A 22,981-nucleotide genomic window follows, 5' to 3' on the forward strand; every position below is an offset into this window, starting at 1 on the left:
GGCTCGTGGCTCGTGGTCGGTGTGGAATCGATAACGTGCAGGAATCCGTTTTTATGGGTTAATTTTGGTTTATGTTTTCAACAATAACAGCTAATAATTACTATTGTTGAAGCCTTTAAACTGATCATGAATAAAAACGAAATAAACTGCAGGCCTTAATTTTGAGAAAATATCTCTACATAATTGATAATTGAATTCAAACTTATTTTACCTAAGTTTAGTTAGTTAACTTGCCACAATCTTTAGGCTTTTGTAGCTGGTAAAAACTAAGAACATTCCAAAAGCAGCTTTTCGATCACTTGGAACGGCGACAAATGGAATGCGTTGCTTCAAACGGCTCAGGAGTAGCAAAAATGTATCCTTAAAACCAACCAAACCTAAAGCAAACTAGCTGTTAGCATATTTCCACAAGTACGTGCACGTTTCCACCGACGTATGCCTTCATTTGCTTGGAATTTGTGCCCCTCCAATGCGCCGAAGATCGAGTCCTTCTCGCTGCAACAACTTCACGAGGTATGCGATCGATATTATGTGGTTTTACCGGTGTTACTCACGTGCTGGTATGTGCCACCGATGACCCACGGAATGGCCACTTCAGTGACTCAGAAAGAGGCAGAATTGTATGCTAATACCCACCGGTGACATAGTTCAAAGCGAACGCATTACAGCAACAACCGTTTGTCCATTTACTTTCCTCCTCGATCACGCCCGAAAACCGCACACAAATCGTCCTTGAGGGTCACCGTTTTGGGGGAGGATTATTCGACCCCCAGCCAAGTGGGATGTGGGTGGAAAAGTGCACATTACCCAATGGTATGTGTGGGTTAGTTGTGTGGCTGAAAAAAACGGCGCTCCACAAACGCACAAGCACACACGAAGGTCGTTCCGTAAACGGTTTATCGTTGCTTATTCTTTCCTACGCGAGCGTTGCAAAAGTCTTTTGTCTTTGCGGGTGGATTGGAATTAGGACCGGGCGGGTTATGGTCACAACAAATGGAGCAGGAGGTCGGGTTCATGAGTGCAGAATGCACCAGAAGGCCTTCAGTGGCCTTGCTGTGACGAGATGGGAAATTAAATTACACGGCATTACGCAAAAAAATGCTCACTTCAAGTGTGGATCAATCGTAAACGGTGCAAAAGGGATGAGAATTTGTGTTTTCTGCTCGAGATCCTACGGGGCAATTTTTATTAAGTTGCAAGAACATGGTTTTAGGAGAAAAAACGGTGTTGAAATTATTTACTCAGTGATATATTTCGATAAGCTGCTTATTCCGATCATACGTGAAAGATCTAGTATTAATACAGCAAAACATTGTTTTATTTATTATGTTTGAAGTGAGGAGTTCTATCATCCTTTATTCATCAATACAAAGCATCGTTTTATAAGACTTGCGAGAGTACAGAATGAATAAGCAACGTCACAAACAATCGCAAATTATCAAACGCTAAATGTATGCACGACACTGCAAACACCTAGTTTCCAAAAGAACATGCTCTTTAAACGCGCAAAAATGACGGCGCGCAAAGCTAAAAAATTGTTAGTGACGACGAAAACAAACCGAAAATTGCAAGGGCAAAAATTGATAATTTTTGTCGAAGTAACAGGAGAACATACCAGTCAGGAGGTGTCATTTAAAAAATTTTAATTTTTGAAAAATTAAAAAATATAAAATTTTTAGATCCAGTTTTAATTTTTCACTAATAGATGGCGCTGACCAATTGAAACATTTCAAAATCTCAGATTGAAATCTTTCAAGCTACTGTACAGCGCCATCTGTAGTCAAATAGCGGAAGCAATATTTTAGCACATTTAGCGCCATCTGTGGGTCAGATTTTGCACTAGTTATTTTTGAAGCGTTTTTTTTTCGCTTGAAATATTTCACCGATTTAAGCGTTTTCGATTAGGCCAAATGCACCCTGCTAGCTGGCATGCTCTCCTGTTACTTCAGCGAAAAATTTTTGCGGTTTTGCCCGTGAAAATCATCGTGGTTTTTACGCTAAATTAAAATTTTTGATTTCGTTTGGTGTTGCGTATTAGCTTTTAATGAGCATGTTGTTCGACAAAATAGGCTCTCACTGTATCGCGTGTACATTTATTGTGTGAATAATTTGCGGTGATTTTACCGATTGTTGACAACTTTTTAGCTCATGCTCGCACAAGTTTTCCTTGCACGTTTTGAATAAAAAGGAACACAAAATTCAATCTGAACAGTAGAAGCTGATGAAATTTGGAATTAAATTTTGAATTGGAACGTAACGGAAAGCTTTTGATAAAGCAGACTTCCATGTTTTAGTCAATAGGTTTATTTCATTGTTTCCACAACAATTTATTTAAAAAACTAACAAAGAATTGGCCCGATAATCTGAATTTCTCAGTTTTTACGTTCATTAGCTTAATGCTAATTGGGGTTGACAGTGTATATTAATTTAACGTTACTAACATATCTTGCAATGACCATAATATACAATATTAATCCAAGTCTAATAAATAACCGTTCAGTTTAATTGAAACTCTGTGGAAAATTAAATTGCAATAAGTTTCTTTCATTTTAATAAGAACGCTGCCAGTCGCTGTGTCCTTTTTCAAGCGAATATATATTATTCTTTGCCGGTCCAAGCAACCAAAGCATCCAAGCAACCATCCGCTCGCTATCCGTCTCGCTCACACACTCGCATCGCTCTGTCTCGTTCTGCCGCCAAATTCCCACGCGATGCAAAATGCAGCCTTTTCGAAAACTATAAATACAACTCAATGATGCTGCTCGAGCTAAAACCACCCACCTGAGGGGGGTGGGTAAAATTCCCAACCCCTTTTCGGATGCCCCCCCTTCCACCCTCCATCCCTCTTGCCCTGCAACAAAAGCAAATGCGGTTTTTTCGCGTTTGACTTCTTCATTTATTCGCTTTGATAACGGGCAACAAAACAAAGATAATAATTACATAAATACGAGTCAACATGAGTCTCACGTGCGTGCGTGCATTCGTGTGTGTGTGTGTGCGTGCGAGTGGGGCGTCCCAACTCACACGCATTCCTCGTCCTCCCGCCGTCCAGCCACAAAGGGATAGGGTTTTCGTGTCGATTCCGCAGGACACGGTGTGTGTGTGTGTGGCGCCTTCAGGACCAAAAAAGCACCCGCTTTTCCACGCCCCATCGATTGCAGAAGGTGAGGTGAATTAGGTGGGGCTTTGGAGCAAGCTCAATGGTGAGTTGGGGGAAGCGTTTTCTTTTCTTTTTTTGTTTGTTGTTGTTTGCCAAATTTTCATCTCCATTTGCTCAAGACTCAAACTTCTCACAGATGCAGACAAACGATGTTGGGCAGGTTTTGGGCCGTTGGCAGAATTCGTTTCGCGGGCATATCACAGTTAACATCGATGGGGTCGTGCTTCGTGCTTCGTGGGGGGGGAGGATTTTGATTTTCCACTCATCGTACGTGTGGGTGTGTGTGACAACGACTAAAGACCCCTTGAAAAAGGGGGGGGCTTAATAATGGGCAGCCTGATGGTGGCTAACAGGAGCCGTCTTGTGAACGACTGCATTAAAACCCGAGTGCTTATCGGCGGTGTAATCGACCGTACGGACGGAACCATCAGGTTCCACGAGCGAGTACTGACCCTTTACGACGTCACCATCACGCGTTTCATGCTGCGATTTAACGTCACCGGTGTGGAAATCATTGACGCCGTATTTGAACGCGTACTTTGGTGGTGCCTGTTTGAAAGGACGAAACGATGAGAGCTTTTCTTCGTGAAAGTCCACCCAAAAGGACACGTGCACCCGGTACTTACGTAGTAATCGACGTGCTCATCCTCGTGATATTCGTGATGTCCGTGACCGTCTCCTAGGGAAATGCGTGCGACCTGTCCATATTGATGGCCACCTTCGAGCTGATGCTCACCATAGTACTCACCGTAACCGGCTGGGAAAGCGGCTGCGAGGGCGACCACTGACGCCAATAGGACAATCTAGCAACCAAGAGACAGGGAGAGCATGAGAGAAGGGGATGAAAACATGGCCAAGGTGAAAATGGTGAAAATGGGTGCGAGATCGAGCGGAAAAGCGAGTTATCTCATCGTGCAGTTGGGTTATGCAAGCCGACACCAACCCCTTAATCGGTGGGTAATCTCGCCTTATTTAATTCCCCCTTTTTCGGAGAGAGCGAGAGAGAGAGAGAGAGAGAGAGAGAAAATGAATGGTGCTAAACGTGATCGTAAAAGATCGGACGCGATCTCTCTTCCGGGCATTCACGCACGTCGTTCGTCGACCTCTTTGTTGGGGTTGGGAAAAGTCACCCCCCATCGAGGAAAGAGGGGTGGGAAAATTCAACCCTCTGGCCAAGAACCGGTCCAGCTGGTGTCAACTCGCGTCTTCGCAAACCGGTAATTATGAAACGGGCCAACGGCCGGAACTGCACCCCGTTTGACGCCTCGTTAGGATGCCGTTGCGTTTTGCCGTGCGACTTTGCCGTAATAATTGATGCCCGATTGCTGCTAATTGAGGTGCGTGTCTCGAGGATAAAGAAAAACTGGTGGTTTTTACTGTTTCACTTTCGCTTCGACGGAAGGTGATCTCTCGTTATCTGCGGTTGCGAGTTGGTAATCACTTCATCATTCGCTCCAGGGTTCGCGATTATGGCAGCACTTTGGTGGACGATTCGTGGGAATGGATTTTTATTTTCTCTCATTAAATCCGGTCGAAAGCCGGTTTGAAGCATTTTAAAGCGAGCGCTCTGCAAACCACAATCGAGTGGAAGAAATGACACGGGTGCTTTTGAGCAGACGTGTTTTTTTGTGACAAATTTAAAGGAACATTTATTGAAATTAGCTGGCTTTGTAAATAAAATAAATAAAGCATTCAGCAGCATTGCTATACGTCGTAAATGTGCCTTCCCTTTTTTGGACGCGACTGTCGTGCAAAAACGAATCGTCTGCTTTGCAATAAACGTTTTAATAGAATGCAAAAATAGTACGTAAAGCCTTTGCAAAGTAAAAATATCCAATCGAAGCGCGGTTTTCGGTGATTTTGCTCCCAAAAGAACGAAAAGCTTTCCGATGGAGCAGAAGAAGAATAAAACGCATAAAGGTACAAAAGCACATTCAACGCACAAATGCCCTTTTCCCGTTTCGAGCACATTCCTGCGGCACAAAACGATTCAACGATTTCCGTCTCGATCCTTCGCGGCGTACACTACCGGAGAAAAACTACCCTCACGATCGCCTTACCTTGAAGGCCATTATGTTGCCGAATGGAAAACACAAAAACGTGCTGTGACGTGAACACAACTTTGCGAAACTAGCGTGAAGAAGAAGAAGAAGAAAAAAACCCCGAATGGTGTGTTTGGCTTTGGAAGCTTTGGCTTTGAGACTCTAACACCGCACTGCGCGACGATCGCTGGTTGACTGATGCTGGAATCATAAAATTTCACCCCCTTTATATAGGACACCCCAGGCGAAACCGACGGAACCGACGGAAGAAAGCGAAAAGGCCCTCCCTTCTCCCCCCCCCACCTCCAAAGGCACGAGTTTTCCGACCGAGGCAGGCTTTTTTTTTGCTCTCTCTCTCTCCCACTCTCAACCACTCGATGCCACACGTGCGAGTGCGTGCGGGGGCAATGGAAACTTGAAAACTCGCCCCATGAGGGGTTTGAACCGTGCGCAGCCGTCCTTTTCTCGCGTGTGCACACGTGCCTCGGGATGCAGCTCGGATGTGCAGGTGCATTTGGATGCAACGCTGCATCTGCAACACAGGGAAAGGCCACCTAACCTTACGCGAGTGGCAATGAACGGAAGGGCTAGCATAAATTTGCAACCCACTCTGAGCTCGCTCGTGGAAGAATGTTGGCAGGATTTTTGATTCGAAAATTGAAGAGAAAAAAATTACCCAAACATCGATATCAGTTGTGATCGCGAGGACAAAAGCTGTGGGTTTTTTTTGCTCTCGATAAAAAGAGAGGAAAAACCCTAAGCCCTAATGTGAGCCACCCGAACGCTTTGGCCCTGTGACTAAATCATCCCCCATGCTCGGTCAATTACAGAAGGCGACCGCGTGGTGTGGAAAAATACCAAATTGCGGCATCTCGAGCCGCCATTTCGCACCGAAAATTAGTCGACTTTGCGACTCCGTGGCTGAGCCACAATTACACGGCTGTGTCCTCGGGTTTGCCGTTCATATTTGCATGTAAAATTGGGTCCAGCGAGCCATTTGCGATTGAATTATTATCACAGCACACCGCGAGCGAACTCACGATCGGTTGGGGTCATTTTCAGGGATAAGGTCACCGGAACGAGGGCTGGCAGGGTGACATAAAAGTGCTGAATCTGTTTGGCATTGCGAGGTAGAGCGAACGTAGTGGAAATGGGCGAAAAATGAGACTAATAATACGTATCAACTCCTATTGGGGAGGCCGGAAAATTGCACCATCTTTCGGTCGCAAATCGAACCATTGCTTGTGGTGGTGCAATTCACCCCCAAAACTCCCACGGGGGGTTGCTGAATTTTACCCCCAAAATGGCGCCCATTCCGTGGCGAATGGTTTCCCTCAAGATCTCGAGCCATTTTGCATCTCTCGGTGTTATTGCTCCTTAAAAAATGCATGCATTTTTGTGCTGCTTTTTTTTTCTTCATGTTCGTTTCTCAGATCAAGCTTCAAAAGCTCGACAGAAGGAAAGGAAAAACACCCTGGTGAGGGAGGCCAATGGAGGCGGAACGGTTCTGCTGGCGTTTCGGTTTCGGTTTTTTCTGCCTTCCAGCACTCGATTCGCGCTCGAGCTGCAACGAAAATGGCATACAATTTCATGCTCCACATTTGTGCTATCGTGCAGACGGTGGGTGGTTTTTCACGAAGCTTCGGTTGAGTTCGCGCGAGACGGAAAGTGATCTTGCGATCGCTTCTGAAGTGGTTTGGTGGCTTTACTTTTTCCCTTTCACAAGCGCGGTGTGGCGTTTAGCTCGAAGCATCTTCATTAGCACAATGGAAAATGCAATCAAGTGCATGAATGATGTGAAAAACGAATGCAGCACTTGCTCGCAGAGCAGATCTGCTTCTTGTGAGACATTTCTTCCCTTCTATTTGGGGTAATTAGAACCAAACTATCGATTGATCAGGTACCTTCATGAATTCTACTTTGTCAACCGAATAGTAATGCTACAAAAAGCCACCAAAAATCTCCACCAATGATGAGAGAATATGAAAATATTTAACACCCCTAATAGCAGCCCAACTTTGCAATCAATTAACTCTCGCATCACAGCTACAAAGTTGCGCATTCTGTGTCAACCATCGCCAAAGTACTCCTGGGCTTCATCTTCGAGATCTCGTGTGAATTCTTCACCCTCGTACACCAAACAAACGGCGTAACGGTTGAAAACCACGGGATCACCACTTGTCGGTATATTCGTCCCGATCCGATCCTTCGATCCAACGAAGCCCACTCGACTCTCGACTGCTAAAAGTGCAACCAGCTGCAAACTGCAAACCCACCTCCTGCAGCTCGATTATGCAACATCACAATTGTAAGTGCAGCTACTACCCAACTCATAGCTCCGGGAGACTCGCAAAACGCGATCGTTCGCCGATTATGACAAAGAACCACCGCGATCGTGCGGGCGAAAGCGAAGCCTTCACTGGCTGACTTGAGCTCGACTTGACACAGAGAGGCTCAAAATAACCGATGATCTACACCGGCAGCGGCACATGGTACACGGGTGGCTTTATTATACTTTTTCCCACCCACCGGCAGTGGCACAGTTTTCTCGTCTTTTCTCGCGTCGGCTTCTCACCGCCCAGTGGGTCAGATCGGCCATGGGTCGGTGAAACCTTAGATATTTATTGTGTGATTGACGCGGGACACAATTTCCCTACCCAAGCCGGCACGGATCGATTTCGTTGGTGATGTTTCATTAAAAAAAAAAATACCCACACCCCACAATGCGCCTCCCTGTGTGACTTTACATAAACGGGTTCAAACCCCCTTTAGTGAGGGGGTGGACTTTTCTGCGCGAATTCCCGGTGGCCCCTTTTTTCCCGCGAACGCGAACGTATAATTTACCACCCAGCCACCCTCCCGACAAGAGAGTCGAGAGTCCTTTCTCTCGGTTTATTATTGGCAGCTAAATTGCCACTTTACGCACCGCGCGCTCGCGAACCGGCCATTTTGGCGAAGCGTGCGATAATGGCGCTGCTATGCGGGTGCTACGCTCATTACCATCAGATTGGAGCGCAAGCTTTCGTGTGGGTGTGTTTGGGAGTACACGTGATCATACCGCACCCCAAGATGGGTGCTTTCTTTGGCGCGTAAAAATAAGCGTAAGTTAATCTTTAAATTTAATCATGAGCTTGAGCACGAGCGGGAAAGAAAAAACAAACAAATATGTTACACCACCCAACAACCCAAGCTCCCACATAAATAACGTGAAGGCTCGTTCCAAGGCGTACGGTGCCGAAGCGCGAAAAACCCCCTTCTCAGCAAAAGCTAATAAAGATCGCGCGGTGGCAAAGAGGAAATGGTAAATTTGGCAGCCCTCGGTTGGCGATCGTCACCATCGTCCAATGGCGCCATTTTTAACCATTGCGTCAGCGATCGTACCGCGTTTGGAGCGTGTGCGCGTGAAGGGTGAGAGCGCATGTTTAATGCAAACCCCGCGAGGTGGTGCTGTTGATGATTTAGGATTCCAATTAACGGATTCCGGTCGACACCACGCGCGTGACAGTGGGGCATTAAAATCGGCAAAATATATTTATATCTCATCAAAAAAACAAACTGGTCCAACGGTGGGAAAGCTCGAGAGAGAGAGAAAGATAGAGAGACTGAACAATCGTCACGGAGGACACGAACGAGCTGTGGCGTTGATGAAATTTTACGGTTGACTATTTTTTATTGAATTATTTTTATCATCTCCGGTGTGTGGTGTCGATCTTTTACGATCGATGTTATCCTCCGATAAGGCTATCGTATATCAAAGCGTTCGAGTGGCTAGGAGTTGCGCGTATTGCGTACTGACGCATTTCCTCACCTTTCCGGCTTCGTGATGGTGGCCTGTGGGGTGGCATCATGTTGCCCCATCATTGATGTCCTTTCGCTTGCGTATTGATTTTCCACCGGATGACGCGTCTCGTGTTGATGGTTTTTTTTTTCACGTTCCAACGGACACTGTTCCGATTGTGAATTTTCCGCTTCTACACGTAGCAAATTTCCATCACCCATTCTTGGTGAAACAATCTAGAGTTGCACTAGCAATCGGAAGTATGAGTTTCTTTTGATAATTTTCCCGCAAAGTGAAACAGTTGTAAGCTTAACATTGAGCTTTGAAAAGCTTCGAAAGGTTTTCGGATCTCCAGAAGGCGTAAACACAGATGCACCAGTCTTATCCTGCCTGCTGGATAACCAGTAGTTGATCTGCCAGTTCACCCAGTTCACCTTTTCCGGCTTTGCAGCTTAAATTTAATTAAACTAATAACACCTACCAGATCGGTTGCTCTCTCTCTCTCTCTCTCTCTCGGTCGTAAATATGTCCCCCCAACGGTGCCGGCGTGCGTGTGATGGAAAGCGGAAATCCTAAGCGACAAATCCCCACCGTCGATCGCATATTGCGCAATGGAGCAGCTTCGCACGCAACATTATGGCTACGCATGTGACCACCCCTTCGATCGACGGGTCTTAATCGCTCGTGTGTCGCCGTCCCGAGCAGCCTAAGGGATGGTTTTTCTTTTTTGTTTTCGTTTTCTTTTATTCAGCACCTTCTCACCCTGGCCAAGGCGATGGACAAGCGAATCGGATGTGCGATGCCAGCAGCCAGTTAACTGGTCACTCTGTCTGAGCTGGCGACAGCAACAAGGAAAAAAGGCATGCGAATTAGTACGCGTGTGTGTGTGTGTGTGTGTGTAAGCCTACAAAACAAGCACCAACTCGGAAACGCCCCAGGAGCAACAGCAGAAATGTAACACACGCGCTCCGAAAAGGGGCACACGCGTGTGCTTTCTGTAACGAGTTGGTGAAGCTTTTATAGTTCCATTATATAAATTGTCGTACAAAACCTCGCCTCGACAAGCGAAGGTAAACCTCGAAATCGGCGCCACAGATGAGATAACACACGTGCGCGCGCGCGCTCGCACACACTCAGGAGGCCATGGAAATGTGGCTTGCTGAGGTTCCTTCGAGGCAGCGCTCATTCGTGGCTCATTTTTCCTGCGCTCGTTAGCTATGGTACGGCGCATTTTTGGTGACATCTAAAGATGCGTTCGTCGCAGTCGTTTCGTCACAATCACTGCTAATCTGGCGGTTGAAAAGAAGAAGTAAGTTAAAAAACAGAAAACGCCCCTGCAAGCATCGCGTGGTTGCATCGATTCGCCTCGCGGTGCGTTTCTAAAAGCAAACGAACGGCTACGAAACGTCACCCGCGACGGTTCGCAAATATTTAATCTACCGCGACGTCGGGGCATTGTTCTGTGCACGCGGGCACGCGAACTAATCTCACCCGCTACTAGCCTTTATATACTTTTTTTTCTTATAATGCTTCGTTGGGTGTTTTGATTTCGTGCCCAAAATTTGCTAATTTTCCGATGACGGGTGGCCTCGGAAAATGGCGCCCATTGTGTAATGGACGGCGGACTAAGTGGGTTGAGCGTGCGGCCATTTCTGTGCCTAATTTTGTCCCAATCTCAAACTACCTCCAACGAACGTTCCAACACACAATCGTTCGCAATCAATACGCTCCATTGGAAGACCCCGAGATCAGGAGACTTGCACAATTCTAACGGGCAGTAGAAGACGAACCCTCGTTTATGCCCGAGGGTTCCGATTTTCCACGGCCTGTTGCTCAGCATGCAGTTGCACCGTACATGATTTATGGTGCACCGTTGCACCCGTGGCGGGAGGTTTTCACTTCGGTGTGGTCTTGCGCACAAATTAGCTAGCGAAACAAACGAACGAACGAATGTGATCACTCTACAAAAGCTGTAGGGATCTCCCACACACGCATAGGAAGGCTCCGAACTCCTAACGACATAAGCCCAAAACCAGCGTATGTAAAGTGGTGTTTAACATTATGCACTTTTAATGAACAATTGACAGTGACAAGTGCTTGAACGCGCGAACGCGAATGGCAGGAGCACGTGAACATGGTTACGCAAGCGATCGAATCGTTCGAGGTTTGCTTGTGGTTGTGCGTGGGCTGACTATGATCCTGCAGTAATTCCGCACCGAGCGTTTGCTTTACTGGAACAATCTGGTTTTTTTTTTACCTAATTAGGGTGGCGGATCGCAATCGGAGTACTTTACGTGCTTCACTACGCCACTCGCTACAAAGCCAATCATAATGGAGCAATTAATCGCGACACCAACCGAACTGAAAAGTGCATTGAGCCTGTTCGACGATTGAACAGGGAAAGCGAAAATACTAGCCACCCCAAATCAACACCGGAATCGGTCCAACCGGTCCATGCCGTTATCCAATTCCAGTTCGAGCAACTGCGGCTCAACACGGTCCTTTTTGCATGATAGTGTAAAGGCGCAATCCCACCAACGCAATCGCGCGCGGTTAAAAGATGGAACCGGATTGGGATGCGAGACGATTTGAAATTAGCTAAAGTAGCTCACTGTTTGGCAATCGGCTTCTTATTTTGGCAATGTTGTGGGCCTTTAAAAAACACCCTCAAGACCGGTGCTTAGCCAACAGTTTGAATGCGACTAAAACACATCACATTTCCATCCCTAATCGAGTAGTATCATTTAATTTTTATACGTATACATTACCCTTCTACTTCCGTTATCTCGAATCCAGCACCAAAACGGCTATTGCAAATGTGATTCCAACTTCTGCAGTCTTAATACGAAAGCGGTGGAATCCCTCCATTCGTTGATAACGTTCTCGCCTTATCTGTAAGCCTCGTGGGAATTCCATTCTTGCAAGTGTGATTACCCTCCAACCGTTAATGCGAGAGTTTGTAACTCTCGTGCATTTCAAGCGCCATCTTCCAGTGATTCTGCCTTGCGTGTTCTCGTACATAATTCGCACCAGTAATGTTCCAACAGCCAAGAGATGTTGCCAGCTCTTCTCGTGTTACTGTTTAGCCTGTCAGCTGATGTCCGCGCACAGTCATCGAACGGATCCAGTGGATTCGGTTACGAGCTGTTGCTCGCCAAACTGCAGTATATGGAAGATAGGTTCGGATTGATACTATGCAGACGGAGAAAGCAAAAGGTCACGTAATTGCTTGGTTTCAGACTGATCAATATTCAAGATGAAATGGAAGCACTGCGGAAACAACAAGCAGATGACCGGCAGAATGTGCCCAGTTCGTGTCGAGGGATCTCTTCGACAGTCTCGGGGGTCTATCGTGTTCAGCCTTCTAAATCCTTTACTCCGGTGGACGTCAGGTGCGAGATGGCATTCGATGGAGGTGGCTGGATTGTGATACAGAACCGTCCATTAGGTAATGCGTCGTTCAACCGCACCTGGAATGAGTACGAAGAAGGCTTTGGCCACTTGGATAGTGACTTTTGGCTGGGCTTAAAACCGATCAGTGCTATCGTGAACAATGGTCTCCGGTGGTAGATCGTTTTTGTGGCAGTGGATTGGAATTATGCCAAGTTTATAGCGAAGTACAGTACGTTCAAGCTCGGAAGCGCAACGGACAAGTACACGCTTCGAGAGCTTGGGAAATTCTACGGCGCCAATGGTAACTGGTACACTAAATTTGTGGGTAAGAAATTTTCCACTTTTGATCAAGACAACGCTTTAAAACCTTGTAACTGCACGGCACACGATTACGGAGGCTGGTGGGACGATAGCCATTGCTGCTCTAGGTAGGTAGCATCAACCTATAACCAATAACTGAACCGTGTAATATATACTCTAAACTTTCGCTTCCTTAGGGTCAGTTTGAACAGTGTGATCGGCAAAGAAGGACACGGCATAGGACGTTTTACGAATAGTACGAGCATTATGATACGAGAGGCTCTGCCTAGCACTTGATGTTAATTACACCGTTTGGAGGTAATGTAACCATTACCTAATGACTTTCGATCAATTATTTGTTTGATAAGAATGCACAAGAAGCTAGCTATATTTTGAAATAAAATGCATTTCTTTCATACTCTCTTGTGTGGTACCGTTTCCTAAGGATTCCTATTATCCTATTATTGATATTAACTGTAATAAAAAATAAATGATCTCAAGTTAGTAAGCTTATGTCGACAGCGTATGTTATTCACCACTGATTAATTCCCCTTTGGGAACCGGTGAAGGAAAGCTGCTGTCACAAATGGCGCTCCATTTGTGCGAATGACTCTTATCAGCAGCACCAGCACATCTGAATCCGCAATCTGATCGATCGCGTCAGTAATATTCCAGCTCCCGAAAGATGTGGCCAGTGTTGCTCTTACTTCTGCTACGGTTCTCCCCGGGAGAAACCAAGGAATTGCCAAGCGTTATGTGTGGATTCGGGTTTGAGCTGCTGCTGGCCAAACTAGAATCAATCGAACAAAGGTTTGCATCTGTCGCGAAGCGCCATTAAACAGAGAAATTAATAGCATTCTTCCAGGTTAATAGGTCTCGAGGAGCGCTTCGATCAAATGTCAGCTAACACCACGCTGAATCCACCCCACGGAAAAAGCTTGAATGTTGAACAAGGTTATGGCAACATTCCCGACTATGGCGTTTTAACTCCGGAACTATCGATTCGCGACGAACTCCACCCGCTGGAAAATGCATCTAAGATTCGCAAGCGTCCGCAAAAACCCACTGTTCGGCACAGTTCGCGCATCAGTACCAAATCGTGCCGTGACGTTTCGTCGTCCAATACAGGTATCTATTTAATCCAACCCACGAAAAACTTGCCACCTTTTGAAGTTGCGTGCGAGATGACAATGAATGGAGGTGGCTGGACCGTAATACAGCACCGTCCATTAGGAAATGAGTCGTTCAATCGCACCTGGAGTGAGTACGAAGAGGGTTTTGGCCGCTTGAATGGTGACTTTTGGCTGGGCCTCAAACTGATCAGTGCTATGGTTAACAACGGCCTCCGGTGGGAGATAGGCTTCGTCACCCGAAGAAAAAGCTCAAATTCCTTCCATGCTTTAACATACAAAGATATTAGGATAGACAATTCCACGGGCGAATACGCGTTACTGATCAATGCAGGAGAATCTGAAAACCTAGAGAGACAGTGGATTGGGACATTTTCCACATTCGATCGAGGAACTACACCTATAAACTGTGCAGCGCGCGAAGGTGGAGGCTGGTGGTACAGTTCTGGATGTTCTAGGTACGTGTCGTCAACCGAAATCATAAAGTGTTCTAATTTAATCACCATACAATCGTTTCTTTAGGAGCACCAACTTAAACGGACGGATGATTGTTTGGAATATGACAAGCATCCTGATACGAGAGATTCTTCCTACTGCTTGAATCGTTTGGAAAAATATCAATCACTTGAGCATGTATGCTGTGGTAGGTAGTTAAGGAATAATAGCTGCATAGGTATTTACTTTCCATATTAATATAACACTGGATGGGTAACAAACTTTGAATCCTCATTTAACAAACGTTATTCACCGAATTTCCTCGGTTGCAGTTGATAAATAAAACCGTAAACACTTCCTTTTCCATGTCAGCGGCTTTGTGGGAATTTCATGCAAACAAACAGTCAACACATTTGCGATAACGGGAGCATGGTGAGCTTGTTTAGAGAATGCCACATATGAACACTGTTTACTAACATTTTTCTTCATCCTCTGGCATTGAAATCTTGAAACATTTTCTCTTCAAGACACTCAATCGTACTCCGTAGTTATATATTTTGTTCGGTAACATGAAGAGTGGTGGTCTTTAGTGGTCAAAGCACTCTTTCAGAAAGGAAAGAACGCCATGCCACGTGACTCGAGGCAATTCAGTCCAACCCCGTGTGGTCCGAGGAAGGTCGAAAAACGTTATTTCTTGACCCAGCCAGGAATTTCTTACACATGTTCACGAGGCGCACCTCTCGATCGAGTCCTTCAGGTTGGACGCGAGCTACCAAGTCACAGGAAATCAATGGCAGCTATCGAATGAACCGGATCATTTTCTCTTAGCTTCTAAACCCATAGTTTACCAAACTCAACATCGAACGCTCGTAGTTAAGTGTTTTCTTCATCCATCAATCATTCAGGCAATCAAACCAACCAGCATTCGGATGAGGAACGTGTGTGAAAGAAAGCATTTCCCGAGGCGATGCATTTTGCATCTGATTCACGGTGTGAATGTCGACCGTCTCAAACGGTTTCTAATTTTGTATCATGAACGGGGGAATTAAATTTGATGCCCTGCTCGATCGATCAAACATTTTGGAGAAAACCTTCATGCAATCGGTTCATGTCGTTTTGAAGGGTTTGAAACGTTTTATAATGCATTAAGTTTCTAAATAATGCATTCGAGTCAATCGGCATGAAATATAAACCACTTTTGGCATCAAATCGCTTCCAAACTTACACGAAGACCACTGGTTACAATTCGATATCTGATAACTCCAAACGAACGGTGACGGCTGAATGATCGTTCGTTCGACGCGCTAATTGTTGTCCGAAAGCCCTAAGCTATTTCGGGGCGAACGCAATACGATTCCCTTCACAACCACCCTTTATGACTTTGTTAAGCTCGACTCACCGGCCAAATAAATTAACGCGCAAGTTATGATTGTTTCGTAATGCCGGTGGCTTTTCCCTCCAAGCTGCGACTGCCGAACGAAAGGGAATCTGCTCCCACCGTAATTGGGCCCGAGTTTGAGGAAAATTTTCCACAAAATTCCTACTCCGACGTAACGTCAACCACCCACACCGAGAGCGAAGGCGTCGCGTGCATGGCATGCACGACCAGGACTAATTAGTGGCTGCGTAAACCCGAGCTTGCACGCGTGGTAACCGATCCGGGTGGCCTGCATTCGGATGCATTGCAATTGCGAGTGCCCCTCGCATAAACACCCCACGACCTCTCGCACACATCGCCTGCGATTATGTGGATCGACTTCGATCGTATGCGAGCATCGAGGCGCATAATCGCACAGGCAAAACTGTCGCTCTGCGGTGCTACTTACGGTGCGAGTCCGCCGTACGCGAATGCTCGCGTTTCGGTGCAGTGAGGAGTGAAGGTGAACGTGAAGGGTGTAGAAGGGAGCTTTTTTTGCCAGCACGTGCATAATTTTTGGGGTGAGTATTTAACGAAAAGCATCATCTCAAATTCAGGGTGCGCGAACAATGCACCAGCACAGAGGAGAGCAACCAAAAAGCAGTCACTAGCGCTCTTCATGACACACATTTTTCGACGAACGGGTACCGAGAATGAACTCAGAGAAGAGGTCAGCTATTGCAAAACCGGCGTGCAAGCAATGCAGCAATTGATGCACGAATGGTGCATCGGATCCTTGGCAGACGATGCCTTTCGGAGAATGTGATGGAAATGATTTATGCTTGTTCCATCGCAATATAAACGAGCCATTTTGTTAGCTTTATTATTTATGTATAAAAGAAAATTCATTTACTCACAATCGAGATTATGTAGCACATTTCTCGTTCCGCCGAAACTAACCCTTCAATCGTACGTAGTGCCATTTGTTTGCACTACACTGTAGCCCTTGCACTTACCAGCCCGCCATGCAAATGCACTTCCCTTCGATGCCAGACCCGTGGCTACCAAGCTGATCCGAAATCACTTCCCACGGCGAACCCAGCGGCAAGAAAAGGCTCATCACTCGCGGCTACGGGTCGACTTTTACTTTCGATCGCACCTCCCGACGAGGCACACGTGTTGAATTACAATTTTTCCAATTTACAATATACATTTCCCGCGTGTCCCACATGCCATGCGCGATGCAAGTCTATTGCCATCACCCTTCGCGGGAAAACAGAGACAAACGCGAAACTAAAGTACGCCAGCCGTACGTGGGTGAAATGAGCGGGCTTCAACGTTGCGTAATCCTCGGTAGTTGCTGCTCCTGTGAACTTCCCGTTCACCTGATGGCGGTGAGAATCGTACCATCAAGCACGCGAGTGGAAAAGCCACCCCAAAATGGTAGCTGTCTTCATCTGCAGGTTGCTTCCCGGTTACGCTTCTTCGCTCGAGCGCGAGGCATTCGTAATTCTCACCCCTAACGGGCCAACGCCACCTTCAGATGTAATTCACTTCCGAAAATACCTCTACGAACCTGAGAAAATAGAGAGAAAGAGAGAGAGAGAGAGAGTAAGACAATGGCGCGCGAAAAAGAAAACTGCACAAAACAAAAATACAGCGAAACGCATCTGCAAGCCACACCGGAGGTTAGCGATTGTAGGGGTGAAAAAGCCGCGTGCAATTGATATTCCCCGTGCCGATGATGCAACTCTCGCCCATCACTCTCGTGATGCCACCAGCTCGGTACCACGATGGAAGAAAGTGCACCGAAAGTGTCTGAACGCGCGCGTTGCACCTCCAGGCCGGGTCCGAGCGTCCGAGAAGTCATTAGAGAAGCAGAGTGCATAACTCGCGCGCTTCGCTCCTTCACCCTGCATCAGCTGCACTTCACCGCATACGGGTGCGTTACCATCGCAACGGTTTACAGTGAGCCTGACTTTGTAGTAGACGGTCCGGTGCTTTCTCGCTCTTGGCTGGATGCCACGGGACATGATTTGTGGGACATCGATCAGCGACCAGATGTGGTCCACCGTTCGGGTGGATGCATTGAGAGAAAGAGAGAGAGAGAGAGAGAGAGAGAGAGAGAGAGAGAGAGGTCTGACACGCGGGGCGGGATTTAGTACTTCTGATTTACATAACGTTCGGGTGGCGTAGCAGGCGCCCGGATGGAGGCGGAATAGGAAGTTGGAAGCTTCGTGACGCACATACACTTATCAGCTGTGGGCTTTCCATCGGTGCGGCTGGAGCGGACCTTGCAGCAGGATGTGGAACGATGGTTGAAAGATAAACGATTTGGCGCTGCGTTAGTCCGGTTTCGCGATCCGATTAGCTGGGGCTCGATTAGAGCGTTAGGTGGCCCTGCACGAGATGCCGAGCGAGACGTTTCCATTACCTTTATTTCTTAATCTACTTACATTGGGTGAAAGAATTCGCATTATGGAAACTTGTTACTTTGCATAAACCGCAGCAGGATGAAATGCATGCTTATTGTTACAAAAAATTTCCCATGCAAGAACTTAAATATTCTCGTGTTCAATGTATTGCAATAATTAATTGTACGTTGCATGAGATTTTGTCTAAAATATTTAAGCATTAACCCGATTATATTTTGAAAAATATTTCTATTTCTTATGTATAGTGTAGCAATGATTGTCATGTCATTCATATCAAACGAAAATTGTCGTTTCGGTGCATCGCTCTCCGAACATGCAGCCATTTTTATGCACTTGGCTTACAGCACGCAGCCACCACAAGCATACAAGATTGTACGAAAGTTTTGCCGCTTGATGCAACTTTGCACCCAAACCTATGCAGCATTGCAACCGATAGATTTTTTTCAGAGCTCCTTTGATTCGACATCCAGCCATATCCTGGACCTACAACACCGGCTGTTAGTTTTAGTTTTAGTTAACACCGGCTGAGAAACGATAATAGTCCCAACTCGGCTATTTTCTAATCAATACTTAAAGGGTACCTTTGCAATCCTTTTTCTTTACATTTTGCTCGTATATTTACCTTATTATTTAATATGCAGCTAGAATAACATGTTTCGGACAGTCATATTTGGAAATTGCTTTGACGCTGATTCATAAACACGCGGGTATCTTTATTCAGCTGATCTTGTCGCTTGCAGCTCCATACTCCAACTTCCTCTTGCCTTCACGATAAACCACAGCTGTTATCAACGTGCTAACCGAGTGCCTCCGACAAGTGCGTTAGTTGACATTGCAAATTCGTACAAGACAGACGTCTTGACTACAGGAAACGTGCGGCGTTCCAAAATTAGTTATTAAATATTTAGCTTAAAAAGTGCTGCTTTTTACTTATTCCTCTGTGGGTTTTTGCAACAATCGTGACCACTAGTTTATCTTGAGCAATGCAGTGCAACTAAATCTCAGCATGCTCGTTCTAATGATTTTCAAGTGCGTGTGTATCGTGGCTGGGTTTAACCTATCGCCCGAACCAAACTACGTTTTCAAGCTACCAACGCTGAACACTTTCATCCGTCCCGTACGCAGTTCGCATTTTGGATACTCCGTGAACCTGCGCAAAACCGGGTAAGCGGCCAAAACATTGGATCATGAGTAACGATCCTTCCCAGAACCATTAGTGGCTGTCGCGGCCGTTCATGCCACTTTTACTTCAAGATACATCAGACTGCTGGATTCGCTGCCCTTTGTCTTTCCCGTCGAGAGAGTGCGATAAATTCTCCATCGTCTTGAATGTTCTGTCTCGTTCGATGACTCCATCCTTTACATGAGTAATCGTCTGTGATGTTGTCTCGGAGGCATTGTGATCTTTGCTACACGTCTATCGCGTCCTTGCACTTTCCCAACACCAAGATAAGGCTTTGTGCCTTATTATGCTCTATGGTGCTATTTAAGTCACTGCCTAACGACTTAACACAACATTGTTGAGACTAACTACCGCATCTGCTAGCTCGTGACTGATAAAAAAGCCTACACGTTTCACAAGACCATTGAACGCAACTTATCTATTTTTTCTTCTGCCTCACCAGCGTGATCGTCGGCGCTCCGCAAGCCCAGTCAGATTTGGAGTACCAGCGACGGATCAACGAAACCGGTGCCATTTTTCGGTGCAGCTTCCTGTCACGAAACGTTACGAACGCCTGCGAACCGATCCGTCTCGATCGACAGGGCAACACTTACTACGAAGGCGAGACCTTCTCTAGTCACCGCGAGATCCGCTCGGAGAACAAGGAATACCAGCAGCTCGGTGCCACGGTGGACGGGCTCGGATCGGACGGGGCCTGGTTGGTGACGTGCGCTCCACACCTTAAGGGCTCTTTCGCAGGTATCTATCTACTGCACGGCGTTTGCTACCTCACTGAAGGAATCGACGAGATCGAGGAGCCTAAAAACCTGTACAAAATTAAACCTCTCCGTCTAAAAGGTATATCAAGATCTTCGAAGGGGGATGCGCTTTATTGCTGTTGTTGTTGTTGTTGTTGTTGATGATCGACTCTTCTCATTCAGCTCGCCAGCGTTCACCCCGAAATAACTACAACTACTTATATGGCGAGCAAGGATTTAGTCTACACGTGACGGACGATGGAACTGAGGTACTGATCGGAGCGCCCGGTATAATGGATTGGCGTGGAACCGTATTGCGTTACCGGCAGAGGCCAACTTTCGGCTTCGCCCCGTCGGAGGTGAACGGTAACGTGTTCCGGGACACTCTTTGGAGGCGTCGCATCACTCACGAAACAGTCGTTCCGGATCCGGTGCACTCGAACGTGCCACATAACGCGTATTTTGGGTACGCCGTCAGTTCTGGACGTTTTCTGGGCACGCAGCAGATGCTGTACGTCGCGAGTGCACCTCAGGCACGTGGCCAGCACGGTGAAGTGCTGCTGTTCGACTACGCCGACAATGAAACGCTCCATGAGACGGTGATCTTGCGCTACCGGACGTTCGTAGGCGAACAGCTCGGAGAGTACTTCGGTTACGCGCTTCTGACGGAGGACTTTAACGGCGATGGGTTGCCGGATCTTGCGATTGGGGCGCCCATGCACAGTCGCACTCGTGAGCATGATAATGGTGCAGTGTACATCCAGCTGAATGCAGGTGAGCTGAGCTTTGAGCTGCAGGGAAAACTAACGAGCGCGTACGAGTTGGGTGGCAGGTTTGGGACGAGTTTGGGCCGAATCGGAGATCTCAACGGGGATGGCTTTGGAGGTGAGACCCCGTGTGATCATGAAGGTGACCTTGATCATGATCTTAAGCTTATCCGAGCATTTCCACTCCACAGACATCGCAATTGGTGCGCCTTTCGAGGGAGACGGTGTGGTGTATGTGTTCCTTGGATCACCGAGTGGTGTACAGCCACGACCTAGCCAACGGTTAGTTCCGTCAATGGTAGGGTCGTCGCCACCAACTTACACGCCACGCATGTTTGGCCACGCACTTTCCCGCGGTGTGGACATCGATGGCAACGGGTATCCAGATCTAGCCGTCGGTGCACCAAACGAAGAGTCAGTTTACGTCTTTCGAGCCTATCCAATAGTACACGTCGAGGCACGCATTAACGCTTCCAAGCGTGAGCTACCTGCCGAAGATGCCGCACTGAAGATAGGACTCTGCTGGTCGGCGAGCTTCCCTTCGGGAGCTCCATTCCAGGTCGCGCTCCAATACTCGATGGTGGTGGATGTGCAGATGGGTCGAGCAGTCGTCAAAAACCATCGCCGACTACCGTCGATCACGGTGAGCAACGACCCTGTGTGTCTGCAGTACGACGTACAGATCGTCGCGTCACCGACTACACTCTATCAACCGCTCACGATCGATCTCGAATTCGGAATCGCTACTAAGGCCACACCTACCAAGGGACAAGGCTTCTGTAATCACTGTGCCATGCTGGATCCGGCGGTTGTGACTCACGTGCAGGAACGCATTCCGTTCAAGACGGGTTGTCGGAAAGAGACATGTGAGACGGACCTGAAGATCGTCAGTCTTCGGTGGGTGGACGTCACACCACCGTATGTGATCGGAAGCTCGAAGCGAGCTACTCTTGAGGTGCAGATATCGAACACCGGTGAGAACGCCTATCTCCCGCAAGTGAATTTTACAGTTCCCGTTGCCTTACGACTAGAAAGCGTCCCTTCGGAGTGCCAGCTGACAGATCCGGTGCACGAACGGGCAGGTGTTCTGTGCGAGCTGAACCATGGCCTACCGCTGAAGTTCTCGACGCGCCTTAGATACTCGCTGACGTTCGACATGACGCAGCTGCAAGCCACAGGATCTTCCGTAACAATTCACGCAAGGGCGCTCACAACGAGCAGAGAGTTATGGCCGGCTGATAACGAATTACACACGACGCTAGCGCTACGAGAGTTCAGCCATGTGGAGATCGTGAGCAAAAGCACCTCCAGAGAAGCTAATTTTGAAAACCAAAAAAGGTTGCTCGATGTGACGCAGCTCGTGCAGCTATACAACAACGGACCTAGCACGCTGAATGAGGCGCTGTTCCGTCTGGACGTGCCACTCAGCTACACACCGGAGAAACTCCTTCACACCGGAAGCTGCCGAATAATGCAGCTCAACGACATCAATGTTCGCAGCAGCTACAACGACACACCACTCGATGTATTCTGGCTTCTGGACGATAGTGATAAGGGTTTGCTGAGGCAAACATCTGAATTCTACGTACCCAGTCGGTCTGCGAAGCCACTACCAAGTGGACAGAATGGCAGCATCGTGCCAAGTGACTCTGTCGTGCTGCCAGAATGGAAAGAATATGAACACGAGGAGACGGACTTTTCCGACTCAACGGCGATTGCACGTCGGAAACGCTCCAACCTGTGGGTGCATCCTGCAAGGCCAAACTCCAGCACACTGCACCTGGACGAGCTACCCGCGGGCCGGACGGTGTATTTTAACTGCGCCTGGAACCTCTCCAGAGTCGAGTGTCTGCAGCTTCAGCTGAAACTGCCGGCGTTCTTCTCAGGCCACAGACCCATCACTGTGGAGCTGCAGTATAAGCTAGACCTGGACGCGATCGAACCGTGTCTGCAGGACCACGAGGATATCATCGTCGTGCAGATCGCAAACGATCTATGGCGGCCCACGGATGAGCTCGAGGAAACGTTCAGGGTTGCGCGTAAAAACTCACACACCATCATATACCGGGATGCCAACATCAGCACACCAATCTATATCTACGTGACGTCCACGTTTGGAGGGCTGTTGCTGTTGGCTGCCATTACCTACACGATGTACCGCGGTGGGTTTTTCGACCGTCACATGAAAAAGGAATTGGAGACATTACACCGTGAGGTAGGTTAGAGGGTCTGCGATACCTTTCAATGGGTCAAATATATTTTAT

The 22,981-nt window shown here is 47.3% G+C and overlaps 2 protein-coding genes across 2 annotated transcripts; one reads left to right on the forward strand and one right to left on the reverse strand.

Annotated features, from left to right (window-relative positions):
* Positions 1 to 3,439: 3,439 nt before the first annotated feature.
* On the reverse strand, positions 3,440 to 5,232 carry LOC128725552 (cuticle protein 19-like). The gene is made up of 3 exons (XM_053819305.1): positions 5,221 to 5,232; positions 3,787 to 3,963; positions 3,440 to 3,709 (listed from the first exon to the last, which is right to left on the reverse strand). Exons 1-3 carry the CDS (start codon positions 5,230 to 5,232, stop codon positions 3,482 to 3,484), a joined length of 417 nt encoding a protein of 138 aa, XP_053675280.1. The 3' UTR covers positions 3,440 to 3,481.
* Positions 5,233 to 19,036: 13,804 nt separating this feature from the next.
* On the forward strand, positions 19,037 to 22,941 carry LOC128724963 (integrin alpha-PS3-like). Its single transcript, XM_053818682.1, has 4 exons — positions 19,037 to 19,194; positions 19,656 to 20,050; positions 20,134 to 20,835; positions 20,909 to 22,941. Exons 1-4 carry the CDS (start codon positions 19,037 to 19,039, stop codon positions 22,939 to 22,941), a joined length of 3,288 nt encoding a protein of 1,095 aa, XP_053674657.1.
* Positions 22,942 to 22,981: the final 40 nt, after the last annotated feature.

This window comes from Anopheles nili, chromosome 3 (genome assembly GCF_943737925.1).
Source record: "Anopheles nili chromosome 3, idAnoNiliSN_F5_01, whole genome shotgun sequence".
Classification (NCBI taxonomy): domain Eukaryota; kingdom Metazoa; phylum Arthropoda; class Insecta; order Diptera; family Culicidae; genus Anopheles; species Anopheles nili.